Source organism: Phyllobates terribilis, unplaced genomic scaffold (genome assembly GCF_046119375.1).
Source record: "Phyllobates terribilis strain yellow unplaced genomic scaffold, ASM4611937v1 Scaffold_11__3_contigs__length_659146591, whole genome shotgun sequence".
Lineage (NCBI taxonomy): Eukaryota > Metazoa > Chordata > Amphibia > Anura > Dendrobatidae > Phyllobates > Phyllobates terribilis.
In genome coordinates this window covers 221,164,968-221,187,757 of record NW_027362771.1, presented here as the reverse complement: position 1 = coordinate 221,187,757, position 22,790 = coordinate 221,164,968, and the positions used below count along the sequence as shown (strand labels likewise).

Sequence of the window (22,790 nt, the reverse complement as noted above, 5' to 3'; positions counted from 1 at the left end):
CACATAGAAATACATAAACATACTGAAGTAGAAAATTACCGGGGCGTGGCCTGGCCAGACATGTGAGTGGAAGTGTGTTAGAAGAGCTCCTGGGATAAGCTGCCTGCTGAAGGATCCACTGGGCCCTAACTTCATAAAAAACGGTATTACCCCTTCTATACACGTCCTAGCACTTACCAGTGTGCATAGGAGGAACGATCATGGCCGGAGGAGCGGCGGCGAGACGACGGGAGCAGCAGCAGGAGGGAGTGGAGGCATCCAAGATGGCGCAAGCTCCTCTGCAACAGGTACCAGAACAGGAAAGTCAGTGGCTGCAGGCACAGCACTGAGACTGGCTGGCTTTGTTAAAGTTCCAGACACAGGAGCCTGCACTGGCAATAAGGCACCTATACAAATCATTGAGGTGTCTAATCGTTTTTCCGCGCTCTCAGAGGAATTCAATAACACTGATGAAAATGACTCTGAAAGTTCCTCTGCCCCGCAGCCTCAGCCAGAAATCACTGCTTCCCACCATAATACAGATCAGCACATTAATGAGCCCATGATAAAGGATGTGTTTATGACTGTAACACAGTATGGATCTGCTTTAGCCTCACTTAACAGTCAGATGGGTCAGATTAAAGAGGTACTTTCTTTTATGAGGCAAGGGCTACAAAAGGTTAATGACCGCACTATAGCAGCAGAGGGCACAATCAGTGATCTGGAGGATAAACAGCCTCGGATAACCCAGGACAGCTAAAGACATGACCAACAGATCATGGCCCTATTAGCTAAAACAGCTGATTTGGAGAACAGACTCAGGCGAAATACAGTTATATGAAAAAGTTTGGGCACCCCTATTAATCTTAAGCTTAATGTTTTATAAAAATTGGTGTTTTTGCAACAGCTATTTCAGTTTGATATATGTAATAACTGTTGGACACAGTAATGTTTCTGCCTTGAAATGAGGTTTATTGTACTAACAGAAAATGTGCAATCTGCATTCAAACAAAATTTGACAGGTGCATAAGTATGGGCACCTCACCAGAAAAGTGACATTAATATTTAGTAGATCCTCCTTTTGCAAAAATAACAGCATCTAGTCGCTTCCTGTAGCTTTTAATGAGTTCCTGGATCCAGGATGAAGGTATTTTTGACCATTCCTCTTTACAAAACAATTCCAGTTCAGTTAAGTTTGATGGTCGCCGAGCATGGACAGCCCTCTTCAAATGATCCCACAGATGTTCAATGATATTCAGGTCTGGGGACTGGGATGACCATTCCAGAACATTGTAATTGTTCCTCTGCATGAATGCCTGAGTAGATTTGGAGCGGTGTTTTGGATCATTGTCTTGCTGAAAGATCCATCCCCTGCGTAACTTCAACTTTATCACTGATTCTTGAACATTATTGTCAAGAATCTGCTGATACTGAGTGGAATCCATGCATCCCTCAACTTTAACAAGATTCCCGGTGCCGGCATTGGCCACACAGCCCCAAAGCATGATGGAACCTCCATCAAATTTTACTGTGGGTAGAAAGTGTTTTTCTTGGAATGCTGTGTTTTTTGCCGCCATGCATAACGCCTTTTTGTATGACCAAACAACTCAATCTTGGTTTCATCAGTCCACAGGACCTTCTTCCAAAAAGAAATTGGCTTCTCCAAATGTGCTTTTGCATACCTCAGCCGACTCTGTTTGTGGCGTGCTTGCAGAAACGGCTTCTTTTGCATCACTCTCCCATACAGCTTCTCCTTGTGCAAAGTGCGTTGTATAGTTGACCGATGCACAGTGACACCATCTGCAGCAAGTTGATGCTGCAGCTCTCTGGAGGTGGTCTGAGGATTGTCCTTGACTGATCTCACCATTCTTCTTCTCTGCCTTTCTGAAGTTTTTCTTGGCCTGCCACTTCTGGCCTTAACAAGAACTGTCCCTGTGTTCTTCCATTTCCTTACTATGTTCCTCACAGTGGAAACTGACAGGTTAAATCTCTGAGACAGCTTTTTGTATCCTTCCCCTGAACAACTATGTTGAATAATCTTTGTTTCCAGATCATTTGACAGTTGTTTTGAGGAGCCCATGATGCCACTCTTCAGAGGAGATTCAAACAGGAGAACAACTTGCAAGTAGCCACTTTAAGTAGCTTTTCTCATGATTGCATACACCTGGCTATGAAGTTCAAAGCTCAATGAGGTTACAAAACCAAAAAAAGTGCTTTAGTAAGTCAGTAAAAAGTAGGTAGGAGTATTTAAAACAAGAAAATGATAAGGGTGCCCATACTTCTGCACCTGTCAAATTTTGTTTGAATGCAGATTTCACATTTTCTGTTAGTACAATAAACCTCATTTCAAGGCAGAAACATTACTGTGTCCAACAGTTATTACATATATCAAACTGAAATAGCTGTTGCAAAAACACCAATTTTTATAAAACATTAATCTTAAGATTAATAGGGGTGCCCAAACTTTTTCATATAACTGTAATATAAGAGTGATTGGTGTCCTTGAAAAAACAATAAGAGCAATAATCCGAATGAGTACTTTGAGACATGGCTACGTTCTTTGCTTGGGATTGATTGCCTGTATGCCTTCTTTGCTGTGGAAAGGGCGCAGAGTGCCAACCCGGCCACTGCCACCAGGGGCTCCTCCATGTTCAGTATTAATAGAGCTGCTGCACTACAAAAGACAGATGCCATCCATAAGGCTGCCCGTGATAAAGGGGACATCTCTATTAACGGCCAAAGAATTTCCTTTTTTCCGGATTACTCCATTGAAGTTTCAAAACGTAGGGCGAAGTTTCAAAACGTAGGGCGCAGTTTCTTGATGTAAAACGAAGACTGCGTAGTCTGCAAACCTCATACTCCATGATTTAGCCTGCGAAACTTAGAATGGCGGCTCTGGGAGAGACTTTCTTTTTTGAACATCCGAAAGACGCACTCCGTTGGATTGATCTGAATGAGCAGAAAAGCTGTCAAAATCAGTAACTTTGAACCTGGATAATTAAAGATATATACCATCGGAGTTTCACGTTTGACTGTTGGGGTCATATCCTTTACTGCCTAGCCCATGGCCCAGTGGACACAACTCTCCTGAGCTATATCCGAATATTGCAGGCCCCCAGGAAGTGTTTAACCCTTTTTCCTTTTAGGTTGATTGTTCGCTTGCCTTGTATACTGTAACATACCTGGCGGCGTCCTTGCATAGTGGTCCATCTCCCACTGTGCAAGAGCGCGCACTTGATTTCCAGTCCAGACTGCCACTCTGGCTTCTTTCCATACTGTCTGCTTTGCTCTGCTCTGGCTGCTTAGGGCGACGCCCGCTGAACTTCCTGTTTCTTGTAGCTGCTGCAGACACACCCCTAATGCGTCCTCAGCCTATTGCTGTCTGTCACCTGGTATTTAAACCAGCTCCTCCTTGGAATCCATGCCTGAGCATCTTGTTCTGTCAGTTGGCTTCTAGTCACTGATGTGCCAGGTTCTGTCTGTTTCCTGCCTTGCGGTATCAGTTCCCGTGTCTGAACTGTGTCCTGTCTGTGCACTCTAGCCAGCTGTCTTTCTGCCTTTCCGGGAGGCTGTATTTCCAGGCCCATGTGAACACGCTCTTAGCCTGTTCCTTCTGCCCTCTAGGGGAAGCATACCTAGATCTGTTGTCTGTCTTTTCCCAGTGTCTCTTCCTGCCCTAACTATCTTCCAGCCTGTTTCCCGTTCCTCTCTACGCCCATATCTTCCCTTTTTCTGCAGAGTCTGAACTTGTACCTAACTCCTGCTCGTTGTCACTGTACTTCCGTTTGTGAGTCCACTCTTGCTCACCGCTCCAGGCGGCCTCGTCCTGCTCTACTCTTGCTCACCGCTCCAGGCGGCCTCGTCCTGCTCTACTCTCGCTCACCGCTCCAGGCGGCCTCGTCCTGCTCTACTCTCGCTCACCGCTCCAGGCGGCCTCGTCCTGCTCTACTCTCGCTCACCGCTCCAGGCGGCCTCATCCTGCTGTACTCTCGCTCACTGCTCCAGGCGGCCTCGTCCTGCTCTACTCTCGCTCACCGCTCCAGGCGGCCTCGTCCTGCTCTACTCTCGCTCACCGCTCCAGGCGGCCTCACTCTGCTGTGTTTGTCCACCGCATCTGCGGTTCTGTTCCTGAGTCCCAGTCTGTACTGGGTCCTATCCACTCCGTGCTCCAACCTGTTGTACCTGCCAGTACCTCCCTGTCTGTATACCAGCCGTGTCTGCCTATACCCACCAGTCTGTGTGCCAGCCTAACCTGCCTGTTCCTGTATTCCCCGGTGTGGGTCAACAGCCGTGTCCGGGGTCTGACCTGGAGTAGCACCTGGTCCCTCTGCTCGGTTCCTCCTTGGTGCACTGGCGTCGTATGCAGTCGTGCGACCTTGGTCGGATCGGGTGGATACTTAGTTACGCCCCTCCAGGCATTCACTCTCCGGTACGGTCCAGTGGAATCACTACATATACACGCACACGCCAGTCAGTCCGGGCGTGTGCATTACATATACGGCTACAGGATGGACTGGTGCCTTTCTTCATCCAGATTGAGTGGATGGATTAATGTTTACTTGTTTAAATGTGTTAGTGGGGTTTTTGTTTCTATAACTTGTTGTCTCGTTCTGCAAATACTAGCTGTCAAGCCGACTAAGTAGAAATACTGTAAAAATGGTTATAAAAAGGGAGGAGAAAGGCGAGATACCTTACAAATCACCGGTATTTTTCAATCCTTATATGACTAGATATTATGGCTGATAAAGTAAAATTCCTCTCATGGAATGTCAGAGGTCTGGGGGACTCCTTAAAGAGAGCGGCGGTCATGGAACATATCCAGGATCACCTGCCTGCAATGGTGCGTCTGCAGGAAACACACTTTGGGAAATAGAATGTTGTGGGCATGAAATATTCATGGATAGGCCACAGCTTCCACTCTATCTTCTCCACATATTCTAGGGGGATTGGCATCCTAGTACATAGGACTATCCCTTTTGAATTAATTGATTCAAAGATAGATGGAGAAGGCAGCTTTGTGGGCATCCACTGTAAAATATTTACAAAAGAAATTCTATTTGTCTATGTTCCTCCTCCATATAACAACATTACTTTGAAAAATATTGCTTCACTAATGAATAAGATACCAGGAGTTCCAGTCCTATGCATGGGAGATTTCAATAATGTTGTTCATCCCTTTTATGATAGATATAAATCAGACACTGCTACAAAAACTGCTCCCATAACTAAGTTTGGAGAAATACTATCAGAACTATCATTGGTGGACATATGGCGTCTCAAATATCCTAACACTAGACAATTTTCTAGCTATTCTAAGACGCATAAAACATTATCGCGTATTGATATGGTATTGGGCACAGAACATATTTAGCCCTTGGCAAGAACAGTGGAATATTCACCCAGAGTGCTATCAGATCACTCACCTTTGCTAACTACTCTTTTTCTACCCAGGTGGCTAGATTGTCTGACTATGTGGGCAATGAATCCCTTCTGGATTCAAATTATAGATATTCCACTGATCACCTCTACCTTAGAACATTATTTTAAGGAAAAAGACAAACGAGTGTCGCAAAACACATTATGGGATGCCATGAAAGCGTGCTTATGAGGAGTCTTAATAGAGGCCATTAACAGATCCAAAACTAAAACAAAACAGTTCGGGGACTTTTTACGGGATAGAGTTAGATCTACAGAAGAGAAATGTCTATTAACCGGTGTAAAAGAGGACCTGATGGAGTGGGGAGAGCCACAAGAAGCGTACACCACACATATCAAGGAAAAAGCTAAAAACAAATGCATGTTTGCCCAGGCACACTTCTTTGAGGAGGGGGAGAAGGAAGGACACTTACTGGCCATGATAGCAAGAGAGCAGATGGGTAGTTCTTTTATTGGGGCTTTGAAGGACAGGGAAGGAGTGGTAGTAAACCAGACTGACCAGATCTCAAACACTCTGCTAGAATTTTATAAAGATCTATATACATCCAAACTGCAATTTAATAGAGAACAAATCTTATCCTACTTGAGGGAAATCAAACTACCGACATTCAGCGGTAAAGAATTTTTAAATAGACCACTACAGCTGGAGGAGTTACAAATACCAGTAGCCTCTATGGCTAATAACAAATCGCCAGGACTTGACGGGCTTCCCACAAAAATATATAATAAATTTGTAAATATTCTAATTCCCCACTTACTGGCTACCTTCGAGGAAGCGGTGATGGGGGAACCCTACCCCATTCAATGCAAGAGGCGGTGATAGTAGTCATACCTAAGCCAGGTAAAGACCCTTTAAACCCTGACTTATATAGGCCTATATCTTTATTGTCAACTGATGTTAAAATGATTGCGAAGGTTCTGGCATCCAGATTGAACACAGTAATTTCTACAGTAATTCATGCTGACCAGTCAGGCTTCATGCCTGCTAGATCCACAGCTGTTAATATCCGGAGATTGTTTCTTAATCTTCAATTGCCGGTGGATGGTGATGGGGACAGGGCTGTATGTTCTCTGGACGCCGCTAAGGTATTCGATTCTGTTGAGCGGGAATATTTATGGGCGATGTTGGAAAAGTTTGGTATAGGATCTAGTTTTATTTCATGGGTTAAATTGCTGTATAGTAGGCCGGTGGCTAGAATAAGGGTAAATGGACACCTCTCCCTGGCTTTTGGACTGAGTACAGGTACAAGGAATGGGTGCCCGTTGTCCCCCCTGCTCTTTGCACTGGCCATTGAACCCCTGGCATCAGTTAGCAGGGAGCATCCAGGAATAGTTGGGTTTCGTAGAGGGAATAGTTTAGAGAAGGTCGCATTATACGCTGATGACACTATTATTTCTGGCTAAAACTTCTGAGTCCCTTCCTATAGCAATGGAAACGATAGAAACATTTGGAAAATACTCTGGTATGAAGATAAATTGGAGCAAATCAGTTATACTTCCATTGGATAATACAGATGACAATGCTTCCCAATACATTAACTCGGGTTTACAAGTGGTATCGGAGTTTAAATATTTAGGCATCAATATATCGGCAAAAATAAATGATTATGAGAAGTTGAATCTTGACCCAATCTTAATTAAATTTAGAGGTAAACTTGGCGCCTGGTCCAAGTTACCTTTGTCGGTTGTGGGCCGTGCTAATCTGGTCAAAATGATCTGGATGCCACAATTGTTGTATGTTCTACACAACTCCCCAATCTGGATAAATCAGAGGTTTTTCTTTAAAGTCAGTCAGGAGTTTCAAAAATTAATATTAGGCAAACAGACTCCAAGAATTAAACTGGAAACATTGCAAAGAAAGAAAAGAATGGAAGGGCTTGCGGTTCCTAACCCATAGGTATATTATGTGGCATCTCAGCTTCAACATATTTGGGGATGGAACAACCCTGGGGGAGGGGGAGCTCAGTGTATGTTGTTACAGCATTATTTCCAATCAGATAAACATTATGAGGTATTGGAGGCACATAAGTTTGGGACACTTGGAGGCAAAATACCGACTATGCTGTTATGTCACAAACTTTGGGGGACGGTGAAAAAATTAAAAGGAATAGAAGGTGTTTCGCAATTTACTTCATTATAGAACACGCCATGGCTTCCAAATATATACCAACTGGTGGGATTTGGCTCCTGGAGAACAAATGGTTTAAACAGACTTAATCAAGTGCTGATAGGTGATGTGATTAAGGAATTCTCACAGCTGCAAAACGAATATGGTTTACCTCCCTCTAAAATCTATAAATACTTACAATTTAGGGACGCATATTCGGGCGGAAGGCATGGTTCTGGAAGGGGGGGTACCCCGAAACTCAATAATACAGAGAATAGCTAATCTACACAGTTCTCGTGGGCTGATCACATTACTTTATAACATTCTCTTAGACATTATATTGACAAACCAGCCGATGAGATCAAAAGAGAAATGGGACCCATAGAGGAAAATCACTGGTCAGATATACTGGAAAGAGTTCCACAGCTGTTTTAAGTGAATCCCACAGACTGTCCCATATATATGTGATACACCAGGTATACAGAACACCTCAATTCTTATTTAACATAAGATTTCGTTCAAGTCCCCACTATTCTAGATGCAAAACTAACATAGCAGATATGCTTCATATGATGTGGAACAGTCCTAACTTGGTGTCCTTTTGGAAGAGTGTTGTAGCAATGATTAACAGGGTTTATTCAATTGACTTAGAGCTTTCACCATTAGTATGTATACTTGGATATGTTGAAGATCTGACTATTGAGGAGTACAGCAAAATTGCAGCGGCACGTATGTTACATATGGCAAAAAAATTGATAGCCCAAAAATGGATAGCAGATCAGGAGCAGATGATATCAGAATTTATTGATAAAGTTAACTGGCTAGTAAATTTGGAGAAAGGCATATACCTAAAAAGAGATGCTATCTCTAAATTTGACAAGATATGGGGTCTATGGATTGATGGCTCTGGTTTGACATCTAGGGAACTGAGGAGATTTCGCCTCGGCTTGCTTTGAGCTACATTTATATGATGCCTCAAATTAAACTTCTTTGAAAATTAATAAAAATGTTATTAGTACTTCCACAAGTTATATGTAATTGGATTGACTATTGTTACAATGTTCAAATATTTGTTCATCTAATTATGCTGGTTTTGCAGAGCCCATAAATAACTCATGTTTAATACTTCTTAAGGTTGGGTGGTGGAGAACTGTGTTTCTCCAATGTTTGTCTGGTGGTTGTTGTTTTTATTTTTTATTTTTACCTTTCTGAAAATCTTTATAAAAAAACATTTGATTTAAAAAAAAAAGTAGAAAATGACTGCATTTCCTGCAGGGTTGGTGCACAAGTAGGGTCCCAAACCTTATAATACATAGGACAAAACTTGGCACTCAAAGATATTGCAATTTCTTGATCAATTTAATGATAAGTACACTGCTCAAAAAAATAAAGGGAACAGTTAAACAACAGAATATAACTCCAAGTACTGTACATCAAACTTCTGTGAAATCAAACTGTCCACTTAGGAAGCAACACTGATTGACAATTTCACATGCTGTTGTGAAAATGGAATAGACAATAGATGGAAATTCTTGGCAATTATCAAGACACCCTCAATAAAGGAGTGGTTCTGCAGGTGGGGACCACAGACCACATCTCAGTACCAATGCTTTCTGGCTGATGTTTTGGTCACTTCTGAATGTTGGTTGTGCTTTCACACTCGTGGTAGCATGAGAAGGACTCTACAACCCACAGAAGTTGCTCAGGTAGTGCAGCTCATCCAGGATTGCACATCAATGCGAACTGTGGCAAGAAGGTTTGTTATGACTGTCAGCGTAGTGTCCAGAGGCTGGAGGCGCTACCAGGAGACAGGCCAGTACACCAGGAGACGTGGAGGGGGCCGTAGGAGGGCAACAACCCAGCAGCAGGACCGCTACCTCCGCCTTTGTGCAAGGAGGAACAGGAGGAGCACTGCCAGAGCCCTGCAAAATGACCTCCAGCAGGCCACAAATGTGCATGTGTCTGCACAAACGGTTAGAAACCGACTCCATGAGGGTGGTATGAGGGCCGGACGTCCACAGATGGGGGTTGTGCTCACAACCCAACACCGTGCAGTACGCTTGGCATTTGCCACAGAACACCAGGATTGGCAAAGTCGCCACTGGCGCCCTATGCTCTTTACAGATGAAAGCAGGTTCACACTGAGCACATGTGACAGACATGACAGAGTCTGGAGACGCCATGGAGAGCGATCTGCTGCCTGCAACATCCTTCAGCATGACCGGTTTGGCAGTGGGTCAGTAATGGTGTGGGGTGGCATTTCTTTGGAGGGCCGCACAGCCCTCCATGTGCTAGTCAGAGGTAGCCTGACTGCCATTAGGTACCGAGATGAGATCCTCAGACCCCTTGTGAGACCATATGCTGGTGCGGTTGGCCCTGGGTTCCTCCTAATGCAGGACAATGCCAGACCTCATGTGGCTGGAGTGTGTCAGCAGTTCCTGCAAGATGAAGGCATTGAAGCTATGGACTGGCCCGTCCGTTCCCCAGACCTGAATCTGATTGAGCACATCTGGGACATCATGTCTCGCTCCATCCACCAACGTCACGTTGCACCACAGACTGTCCAGGAGTTGGCGGATGCTTTAGTCCAGGTCTGGGAGGAGATCCCACAGGAGACCATCCGCAACCTCATCAGGAGCATGCCCAGGCATTGTAGGGAGGTCATACAGGCACGTGGAGGCCACACACAATACTGAGCCTCATTTTGACTTGTTTTAAGGACATTACATCAAAGTTGGATGAGCCTGTAGTGTGTTTTTCCACTTTAATTTTGGGGGTGACTCCAAATCCAGGCCTCCATTGGTTAATAAATTTGATTTCTATTGATGATTTTTGTATGATTTTGTTGTCAGCACATTCAACTTTGTACAGAACAAAGTATTCAATGAGAATATTTCATTCATTCAGATCTAGGATGCGTTAGAGTGTTCCTTTTATTTTTTTGAGCAGTGTATGTACAGAGAAACAAAAGTTTCGATCCAAAAGGACCTTCATCAGTGTACCTGCAGATATAGGTTGTATGGAGGTAAATATCTCAGTGAAGTAGTCATTTATCTCCATACAACCTATATCTGTAGGTACACTGATGAAGGTTCTTTTGGACCGAAACGTTTGCTTCTCTGTACATACTTATCATTAAATTGATCAAGAAATTGCAATATCTTTGAGTGCCAAGTTTTCTTCTACATGTACATACTGACATGACACATTACATGGACATACACAGACGTACAGAGCACATATTACATGGACACAGATGTACATACAGGCATATTTATGTGACAAATAGTGTAAGTTTTGTATAATACAATATTGTTTAGCATTTAATATGATGATAGTGAACAATACCTTTACATTTTTACATTTAGACTAGGGATACAAGTTCATACAACTGTAGCTCCATGGCAAGTAAAAAACAGCCATATTGCAGGCAGATTGCATGGGGGTTGCAAATCACAAATGACACTTAAATCTATGGGGGTCAAAATACTTGGCTTCATTGACAATCATTATATAAAATATCTCAATGAGCCACTGCAATCCTTATATTGTGTGACACATTGCCGTGGGGCCTTAGCGTTAGGACTTTATTTTACAAGGTTAACAATATAAAAAATATCCGAATAAAATCTCCATTTTGTGTTACTTAGGCCCCATACTCTGTGAAGCTTAATCATCCGTGTATTTCACCTCCAACAAGGTTCTATCATACGGCCCTCGCCACTAAGACGTCTTAGCAATACATTCTCTTTCTGGTCTACCTTTTTCAACCTTTGAAACACAGTGGGAATTTGATGAATTGCAGCTGAACTGAACACTAATCCCAAGGGAGTTATCATGTCTCTGCTTACTATTGGTATCCATTATTTGTTTGTAGTTTTATGCCTCTGGGGAACACTGCTATTTTCTACTGTTTTCCAATACCGGGCTCGGGAAGCTTGATTATATTTTATTTAACTTCACAGTAAGCAAGGTCATCTTTATCTATGGGTAGATGCTGTAAGTAAAAAATATGATGGGTAAATCTAAAATATCACTGATATACAAAAGATCAACATTTCTGGTCATTTAAAAAGAAATTCAGGTGAAATTGACAAAAATAAGAGGACTAGTATTGTAACTAGAAAATTCATTTGTAATGTAGACTATAGGTCCAATTACACTGCCAGATTATCATGAACGGGTGTTCCTAGGAACACTACTATCACGATAATATTGCGGTCTGAACAGGCTGCCAATTACCCAACAAATGACCAATTTGCCTGTGAAATGATCTTTTGTGCTGCAAAAAATATTAAAGCTCTCTGTAGCACACAGTCTTGTGTAAACAGGATTTGCGCTGCGGAGAATGCACACTGCATACAGATCGTTGATAGGGTTGAGCGAGTATGTTCTGTCCGAGTATGCTCGGGCCGAGTTCCGAGTATTTACAGCTGCTCGGTGATAAGGTTAAATCGCTCCCTGTGCATGATTTGCAACTGTTAGACATTCCTCCCATGTAATAAAGCTGTCAAACAGTTGCAAATCATGCACACGGGAGCGATTCAACCATATCACTGAGCAGCTATAAATACTCGGAGCTCGGCCCGAGAATACTTGCCGAAAGGGTTAATAGAACATACTCGCTCAACACTAATCGTTGATTGTGCTCCATTATAGCGGTCTGCCTGTGTAAACAGCCAATTAAACGACTGCTGCTTCACAAACAAGCTGTAGATTGACAGTTGTTAGTGTCCCGGATTGACCCATGTAAATAGACCCCAAGGCCACGTGCACACGTGCTCAGGATGTGTTCGCCAAAACCAGGGGTGGAACAATCAGAGGAAAAGTATAATAGAAACACTTCACCACTTCTGTATTTATCACTCACTACTTTTTTGTTTTGTCTTACAAATACTGAGGTAAAAAAACTCACCTAATACTCAACGTGTGCCCGTGGCCTAAGACTCCATTTACACATTCGATTTTTGCATATTGGTCTTTCCATATGCCCATTTTCTCTTGCAGAATATTGGTCCACAAAAATGTATAGAGACACGTCAGAAGTCACCCATTCAACTGAACGCGTCCACAAAAAAATGGACAGCACCACATCAGAGTTGCAGCCGTGGGCGATTTGTTTTGTACAAATTACTAGCTTAGGAAAACTCCGTCAGATGACAGACGATAAAGTCTGTCACAGGGACCAATAATAGATGAAAATCAGATCCCTAAACCGCTGAAAATTGGTACATTTTTGTTATTAAATAAACCTGATGTATGAATTCAGCCTAACATTTCCCTTCTGTTCCAACATAAAAGTTGTAGCTGTGTGTAATTCTCAAACTAGGTTCACATACAGTTTGTTTGTTTTTTATTCTTGAATCAGACATAACTAATGGTCCAGCATTCATAGCCGGAAAGAAAAATTCAGCATTCAAAGCTGTTTGATCTGGCACAGTCCTAGGAACAACTAATGTGCCAATTGTCAGAAATGATCCAACTATAAAAATGGAATAATATCAGGCATCGGATCTCTGTTGTTTCTGTACCACACCAAAAGTAAAAATTAAACACTGACTGGACAAATGTATATGTAAACCAAGCCTTATTCCTATACTTTGCCCTTAATATGAAATAGCTGTGACCTAAACATATTACCGATTAGTGATGGGCGAACCAGAACGTAAAGTTCAGGGTCCGTACACGGACTCAGAACACGGACTTCTCATGGAAGTGTGGCAGCCCGAACAAAGATTGTTGAAATTTATATAGAAAAAGAAAAGCAGAACACACCATACCTTTAAATATGTCTTTTATTGCATAACGTGGTACACTTGGAAGTGATTGTACGTCACTACATACCTGGACCCGCAGAAGCACTGCAACAAGCGCGAAATGGCTGTTGTCTGTCCTGCTCTCCCCCTGCTTGTCCTACGTTGGACTTATATTTTTAAAGGTATGGTGCGTGCTGCTTTTCTTTTTCTATATATTTATTGGACTTTTCTAAGGCTGAGCACCACCAGTATACCTTATTTGGTGGTATCGGTTCACATAAATAGGTGGTCAGTAACACTGTTTTGAGGTTGGTGCTGGTATTTCTACATTCTCACAAAGCTTGTTGAAAGGCTGCAGCACAGCCAGTCAACAAACTTTTCCAGTGTGGACACTTCCGGCCCCAATACAGCCATACCAAGTATAGGCATGCTGTGATTGGCCAGCGCAGCATGTGTATATATGTATGTATGTAAAACAGAGAGCCCCCACAGTTTTTTTAAATTATTTAAGTAAATTTAAAAAACTGGAGTGGGGTCCCCTCTATTTTTGATAGCCAGCTAAGGTAAAGCAGACAGCTAGGAGCTGGTATTCTTAGGCTGGGAAGGTTCATAGATATTTTGCCCTCCCCAGCCTAAAAACAGAAGCCCGCTGCAGCCCCAGAAAAAGCGCATCCATTAGATGCACTAATTCTGGTGCTTTGCCCGGCTCTTCACGCTTGCCCTGGTGCGCTGGCAAGCGGGGTAATATTTTGGGGTTGATGTGAGCTGTGTAATGTCAGCTGACATCAAGCCCAGAGGATAGTAATGGGTGGAGTCTATCAGACACCCCCATTACTACCCCAGTAATTCAATAGTTAAAAAAAAACCTGACACACAGGAAAAAAACAACTTTATTTACATAAAGACTCCCCCACACTCCCTCGTTTACCCATTTATTAATAAAAAATAAATCTAGGAAGTTCCGACGGTAATCCAATAGTGAAATGTTCCACGACGCGCATCGAATCCTATGCAATCTCGTTGTGAGAAAGTTCACAGAAGGAGACTTCATAGTTTACTCACGTTCAGCGGCAGGCACGGAATTTCTCAAGCTCGTGCCTGCCGCTGACCACGAGTAACCCTATGGAGTCTCATTCCCGCAGTGAACTGAGATAATTTCACTGACGTCACCTCAGTTCACAGAAGCCGGGTTTCACAAGGGCAGCGCGAGTGCTGGACTAAAGCGCGAACGAGAGTCCGGCACTCATTAGTGAGGCACTCGCGCTGCCCTCATGAGATCCAGCCCCTTTGAACTGAGGTGACATCTGTTACTTTACTTCAGTTCACAGCGTTGCTACCCTCAAGAGAACCGGCCGCTGTGAATTGAGATAACCTTATTGACGTCACCTCAGTTCGCACCAGCCGGGTCTCACGTAGTACAGCGTCAGATCCGGCAGTGGCTGCTGCTCCAGTCTATGGAGCTGTGTTCTCTGAACGGAGCTCTACAGGCTGGATGAAGAAGACTGGGATCATCGTTGGACATTCATATTATGGATTACAGAGGACCCTGTGGATTCTTTTTTTATTTTATTTTTATTTTTTTAATAAATGGGGGAAAGGTGGAAATTGTTGGGGAGGTTTTTTTTTTCAAATTATTTTTTTCTGCGTGTTTTCTTCTCTTTTTACTTACTGGGTTAGTAATGGGGGTGTCTGATAGACGCCTCTCCATTATTAACCCGTGGACTTGATGTCAGCGGACATTACACGGCTGACATCAACCTCACAATCCTATTACCCTGATTGCCACAGCACCAAATGCGCCATTTCTGGGGCGGCTGAGGGCTGGTGTTATTAGTCTGGGAAGGGGCCATTATCCATGGTCCTTCACAGTCTATTAATATCAGCCCCTAGCTGTCTGCTTTGCCTTAGCTGGCTATTAAAAATAGGAGGACCCCATGTAATTTTTTTAGGGTCATCCTATTTTTATTAACCAGCAAAGTAGACAGCTGGGGGCTGATGTTAATAGGTTGGGAAGGTCCATGGATATTGGCCCCTTCACAGAATAATAAGACCTGCTCTCAACTGTCTGCTTTCCCTTGGCTGGCTATTAAAAATATGGGGGACCCCACGTCATTTTTTTCATTTATTAGTAATAAATAAATTAAAAAAAAACAGTGTGGGGGTCCACCCTATTTTTAATAACCAGCTAAGGGAAAGCAGACAGCTGTAGGCTTATATTAATAGGCTGGGAATGCCCATGATTATTGGGCCAATCCCAACTTACAAATAGCCTGCAGGTGTCCCAGACTCACCCACGCTAGCCCGTTCACCGATTTATTAATGAAATTATCCCATGAGGTAATCCATGTCCATTTTCTCCTTTGTCTCCGGCACCTGTGGATAGCAATAAAACTATCTCTATGCTGAATAGTCTCATCAGTGTCGCCTGCTCTTGCTATCAGCAGTAACTTTGTCACCGCCAGTCACAGCAGCTCGCTCACATGCTGTCCTCTGTGTGACAGCATGGGAACAACGATACCCAGCGGCTGCGACAGGCGATGATTTCAGTAAGGTTACCGCCCCTGTTACTGCTGGCTGTTCGGGCCCCCCATTCGCTTGAATGGGGTTCAAGTACCGTTCTGGTACCTGAACCAAACTTTTTTTTATATAAAGTTCGGCTGAACTCGAACATCCACTCGATCACTATAATATAATACTGTGATGTACTGTGCAGTACATGGCTGTGCAGAAAACATATCAAGAGATCATACATTGCACATACTAAGGAAAAGTTTGTAAACAGATGTACTATACAGTAAGTACATCAGTAGTTTAATCCTATACCCTGTGATATAACACAAAATTATAAAAATTCCCAGTATGTCTCCTTTATCAATTACAGACTTAACAAAAGGGTTAATTCAGTACCTGCTTCCTGGTTGCACTAGTTTTTATATAGGCTATGTCATTATTCCTGTAGGAGATGTATGACTTCTATTTTTACTAGAGTTGGTGCGGATTCATTATCAGGACCCAGTTTATTGACCATGTCAGTACTCTGTGGTCGGTAAACGGGAGCTCGGAGAATCGCCTTCTACCTGACGCATCTGAGGATCCTCTTATGATTAGCTGGCTTTGCCTACTGTCCTCGTGGTGGTGTGACACATGTGACATTGCGCCAGGCCTTTTTAATCAAAAGAACAGCAACAGATACCGTCAGGAAAGAGGCAGTTCTTAGGACTCCAATCCAGTGGCCAAAGATAACTGATGTGGCTGATTAAATGGGTCCTGCAAATTGATTTGCATCAACTCCAATTTTTACTATTAGAACCAGATATCACACATTCTTTACTTCTAATCTGTTATTATTTTGTTAATGTAGAGAGGTTTTGTTTTTCTGTACATGACGATGGAGGCAGCCATCTTGCCTCAGTTGCCGCTCTGCTCAGTTTAGAGATCTGCTTTACAGCAGCTGTATAGACATAAGAAACTAGAGCTTGGAGATGAGTTACAGTATGTGGTGTGTGTACAGGTGCGTGCCTTTCCAAATCAAGTCCTATCAGTTTAATTAAACACAGCTGGACTCCAATGAAGGAGTAGAACCATCTCAAGGAGGATCACAAGGAAATGGACAGCATGTGACTTAAATATGAGTGTCTGAGCAAAGGGTCTGAATACTTATGACCATGTGATATTTCAGTTTTTCTTTTTTAATAAATTTGCAAAAAATTCTACATTTATGTTTTTTTCAGTCAAGATGAGATGCAGAGTGTACTTTAATGAGGAAAAAAATGAACTTTTTAGAATTTACCAAATGGCTGCAATGAAACAAAGAGTGAACAATTTAAAGGGGTCTGAATACTTTCCGTACCCACTGTATGTCAGTGGTGGATCTTGCGATACTTGCCTCCAGCTATATAATAGAGGTCAAGTTGACAAAAACATCACCAAAAATGTAAAATATTAGGTTTATAGAACCTGATTTATAATAAGTAATTTGGACAAATTAAGAATGGAGAATACACTGAGTCTAACTGGGGCTGTACAATTTCAGACTGATCCTTTTGTTGCATGAAAATTTCAAAAGACAAAAAACCTAAACCTCAAATACATAGCAAATTCCAATATAATACAAGTGAATTGGGTTTTAACATTTTTTTGTGGCTCATTTGACACACCTTTAAGGTGTGGTTTAAAGGAAAAAGGGTGTAGCTGAAAATGCAACAACAGGCACCATGTTTTGTTAAATTTTAGTTTCAAAACAAATAGCATACACCAAACAAGAGATGGTGTAAAGTCAGACAAAAGTCTCTACAGAGGCACCAAATTTATCATTTAGCATGAGTCCCTGTTCTAAATCATTTTCAGTCTAGTCAAAGATTGCACTGTCTATATATGAGACAGAATTAGAAAATCTGCTCCAATGTGTCAAGGAGGCTTAATAAATATCACGTAACATTCAGTACAGGAGGTCCAATTTTTAATAATACTTCTTGACACCAAACAGAAAATTAATGTCACGTCTAAATTTGTGCATCTGCCATCTATCTGTTCGGTCAATAAATTGAAAAAAATGAAATGTCAAACATGTAAAAAAAAGTCAAATAAATCTGTACCTCTTGATACAAATCACTGAGATCTCCGTGATGTGCTTGTTTGGAGCAACCCGTGTATTCTTTCACACAGCAGGAATCAGGGGGCCAATCCATCTCTGTCATCTCCAGCCAGTCTGTTAGGTATACCACTCCGCAGCACCTGAACTTTTTAAAAACAAAAGCATGCCGTGATTAATCTCTTACGCAATTCTTCCACGGACCATAAGAGATGAACTGCAAGCAATCACAATTCTCCAAAAAGCACAAGCTTGCCATGTATTGACAAACCCATTATGCATAATGGTAGCATTTTATTCTTAAGTAATGCATACACATATACAGTCATAAATTAGACACTTATTTTCTCTAACTCAGCCGCCAGATCCTGGCGGTGCCTTCATCACACCTTATTTGCTTTATTATTTAAATAAAAATTGAGGCATGATTAATGACACGAAGCACATCATCCTTTACCCAGGGCTGATAGCTATTGAAGTTATTGTTGACCAAGTGTGAAAAGTGAAACATTATACCTCTGTGCTAGGAGAATAATGGATTATACAATGATTCATAGTACAATTAAAGATCTTTCTTGTTGTTCAGGCTTGTACTTACAATACAGCTATACAAGACTAAAAATATAATACACGCAGATTCACATAGATATAAGTTAAAGTATACCCATCATTACAATTAAAGTACACTTATTAAAACAAATTACAATGACTCGTTAGGCAATTCTAGACATAATGCAGAAGAAATTGTGTAATCTGTTTTAGGTGACAGTGTGAATTTTATGTTTTCATGCCTGTTGACTCAGTGGGGTGTACATTGTATGATGTTAGCGCTGTGCCAAGCAGGGGACGTACAGGAAGCTACAAGTAAAATGTAGCACAAATTAAAAAGGGAACCTGACAGCGGGTACATGCTGCCCAATCCACCAGCAGCATGTATCAGACAGATACAAATTTCAGCCTTGTATGTGTGACTCAAACTCTGCACCAAAAATATACTTTAAAAGCCAGGAACCAAGCCGCATCATTGACTAATCAGAATAGCGGGTCCCCGGCGGCTCCTCTCCGCTTGCTAGCAATGCTAGGTCTCACCCTATACACACACACACGCAGTGAGAGACCCATTACTCAAGGAGAGAAGGTGCTGAGGCCGGCCTTCTCGACTACTCACTTGTGCGGCTTTGCTCCTTAAGGGACTTTAACACTGCAGCATTTCAGAGTCAAACATACATGGCTGAAATCATAGTCAGCGTCTGATACATCCTGTCTGTGGACCGGGCAGCATGTGTCAGCTGTCCGGTGCCCTTTAACAAGGAAAACATTTTTTCTTTTTGCGTTTTTTTCCTTTCCTTCTTTCAAGAGCGATAACTTATATGTCTTTTAAAATAGAAGCATGAGGGCTTGATTTTTTTATGGAGGAGTTAAAAGTTTTGAATCAGCTGTTAAGTACTCTTTAATGTACCCAATAAAAACCATGAATCCTACCCTCTTCTAAAAAAAGCCTAGCACTAGATTTTGAAGTATTTGTGTTTGAATTCAGCCAAATGGTTATTTATTAGGCCACACCATGATGACTGGTGTTCCATTCCAACTTAAGGTGTAGGGTTGAGGTCAAAACTACATGCAGATTTTCCAAGCCAAACTCATGAAACTATGATCTTTATGGATCTGACTTTGTGCACATTCGTGCTGGAAAGGTAAAAAGGTCCTCTTCAAATGCTTGCCATAAAGTCTGAAGCATGGAAATATCCAAGATGCACGAGTCTTTGCTTTCAGCTCGCTTTTGGCTATTTCAGAGGTGTATATTGGGAATATTCTCTGAAAACCTTGTCCATAAGCTTACCTTCAACATAGGGCACTCTCTAGTCATTCAGTAACATGTGTCACTAGAACAAGCTTCCCTATACATTGGGGAAAAAAGTATATCAATCTATACTGGCAAAGAGTAAACCTAAAGGACGTAGTCAGCATATGCTCATTGCATGGGGGGCCCATGGAAATGAACAATAGTTCCACAAACATTGCAAGAACAAGATGTGCTTTACAAATAAGGGGCCTAGGCCAAATCCTGGGAAACAGACCAGTATCATTATTCCTACTCTACCAAATTTCACAGCAGACACTAGACTTCTACTTTTATCTACTTACTATGTCAATAAGACAAGGGTGGTCTGAGTTTAAATTTTCCATTTCATTCTTCTGCTCTCAGATCAAAGATCTGACTTAAGTAATCTCTACTTCGTTTTCAATGACTAGCTGTTAGTCACTGTATCACTTTCAAAATTAATGTCAGATGTGATAAGTTAAGGTCAAGGCCGGATTAGCTTTGCGCTGACAATAGAGAATAAAAACTCCTGCCCAGAAGTCACATCATGCTTTCACCAATTTCAACCTTCAATATAAGATTTTCTAAAATTTAATTTAGGCAGAGAACGTCTCTAAGAAGTCCAATACAAAAGTACCTTTCTAAATAACTGCAATATTATGCTGTGCACTCGCATCTAATATCTGTATTAGTGATGTACTTTTTGAAGGGTGCTTCCCCCTAATCTTATTGTTTCGTAAGTAGATACAAATGGCATGAGTGTTTTCTGTCCATAGTTAATCAACATTTTTTACACATTAACATGAGAGGCTTTATCATGAATAGCGGAATTACTTGTAGCATAAAGTATTAAAGGCGAATTTTCAAGTCTGAACGTTATTCCCTACCCATGCAATAGGGGATAACTTCCTAATCACTAGGGATCTGACTGCTGGGGCCCCCAGCGATCCAGAGTACCAGGGCTCTGAGCCTCACGTGAAGGGAGCAGAAGTCTATAATGCACACTGCTCCTCCATTCTTTCTTACGGGAGCACACTGCCATTTTCAGTAGTCCCATTAGGCGAGCCCCGGTTCTTGGGATCACTGGGGCCTCAGTGGTTGAACTCCAAGTGAGCGGGAAGCTATCCCTTATCGTATTGATGGGAGATAAAGGTTTATTCTCAAGTCTGAAAGTTAAGAAAATAAAATATCTGAGCATGAAGATATTGCAAATAAAAGTGTTGATGAAATACAATATTCTCAACTAAATAAAATGTAGCTTTTACTTCCAATTCATTACACTTCTTTCCAAATAAAATGAATTAAAATATTCTGCCGAAGAAGAATATTATAGTTGACCATATACCTTTAGTAGCTATCACCAGACACAATGTTAAGCCAATAGCTATTCCACTCAACCTCCCTATACATATACATGTTTCTGAATAAAGAGATTTGTCTGATGGGGATTAGAAACCTGCAAATTTTTAGAGTTTGCCCTTGGAGTGACTTATCTTCTCGAATAATGTTGTTTTCTTCAACATTATCTGGTCAGGGAGAGGTGGTCCTGCCAAAATTATGATGTTTAGCTGACCTTATTTCAGGTGTATTTACAAATTTAGTCAGAAAACAATCCTCTTATACACAGTAGTGCAGCCTGTGGCTCACTGTTAGTGTTTCTGCCTCCCATACTCTATGTTCTGATTTGAATCCAGCACAGGGGCTGGCACAAGTAAAGTTGCAACTAGTATAAATATTACAGGTACCTGTAAGTCTCCCTTAATTAGTCTTGCTTGAGCGAAACTGCAACGTTCATGGATCATGGTTACCGAGAAACTTTCCAGTATTCACTTGGATAGAATCCCCTTGTTTGAAAAGATTTGATCCCTTTGGATCCAATACTCAGACATGCAAATACACTGTGTCAAGCTCAAACTCCGTTGTCATTAGTATATTCTTGGAAAATCAGGTTTAGAGACTTTCTTCCTTCAATTTATGGTTGCTTTGTGACTTTTCTTCTCAGAATTTTACACTTTTTTCAGACTCTGGTGCTGGGCTTAATCACGGGAAGCTCTAAGGACACAGTTCAGCTAGGTAAATTAATTTTAAGCAACATGAGGGATTCTTCCTCGGATAGGATCATCCACTTATATATTTTTATACAAGATTGTTATAATATCTTGAGACCAGAGAATCTCATCTCTTTCTTTTTTCCTCTTGTTCTTGTGTTATAAATTTATTAATTAATGCTAACCATTGGACTGTATACATTATACCTAATTTTATGCCTAATTTGCAACCTCCTATTTAATTATACAATGTTATTTTAGTTGCAATAATAAAAACTTTAAACTAGGAAAAATGTTAAAACTATTCAAAGATGTTGCCTTTATTACTCCATACAATCGTACATGGAACATTGCAGCCATGACTCATGTAATACATGACCTATCCATCGCAAAAAAGTTTTTTGCGACTTTTTGGTGTCAAAAGTTGCACCACATAGCACAACAATTGTGCCAAAACACTGGCATACTCAAAAATACACCAGGGATGGACTAGAGTGTCTTTTTTAAAAGTATCAATTGATGAATTAGGCAAAAACATCTGGAATCGCTAAACTCTGCCCACAAAGCGGAAAACAATACAGGTGAGCAGATATAAAATAGACTTCAATAAAGGCACAAATAGAATAATGAATTGGATGCAAAGAAAAAAGGCACAAAACTACACAAAAAAACAGGAGCCAAGACAATGATGCTTAACCGAAAAAAGACGAACTGGAGTATAAGTTAGTATGCATGGAAAATAAGAGCATGTTCACACTGGCCATAAAACAGACATAACCCAAGACAGAAACAAAATGAACATATACCCTGCTGTAAGTAAATACGTAAAAAGCAATAGTGCATATAAATGACAGAGTACTTCGTAAACACAGTTTTTGTTTGAAAAAAAAGCGTAAAAGCCATCCCACCAGCATCAAGGTGTACCCAAATCGGGATAGTCCTAACCTCTAGTATTAAAACCTTACCATGTGTCAAAGTGACGTCAGTGTGAATAAGGGCCGAGAAGAACCAGATCTCGAATGGATACACAGCAAATGGGAAGCTATATAAA

General features: G+C 41.5%; 1 protein-coding gene across 2 annotated transcripts in view; it reads right to left on the bottom strand.

The window, feature by feature from the left end:
* The window catches only part of TSPAN12 (tetraspanin 12), a 256,980-nt gene that overhangs the window by 47,866 nt on the left and 186,324 nt on the right, over positions 1-22,790 (bottom strand). For both annotated transcript variants that reach the window (XM_073652070.1, XM_073652071.1), the window contains exon 7: positions 17,874-18,017. In XM_073652070.1, the coding sequence (XP_073508171.1) occupies positions 17,874-18,017 (144 nt within the window). The remainder of the gene's footprint in view (positions 1-17,873; positions 18,018-22,790) is intronic.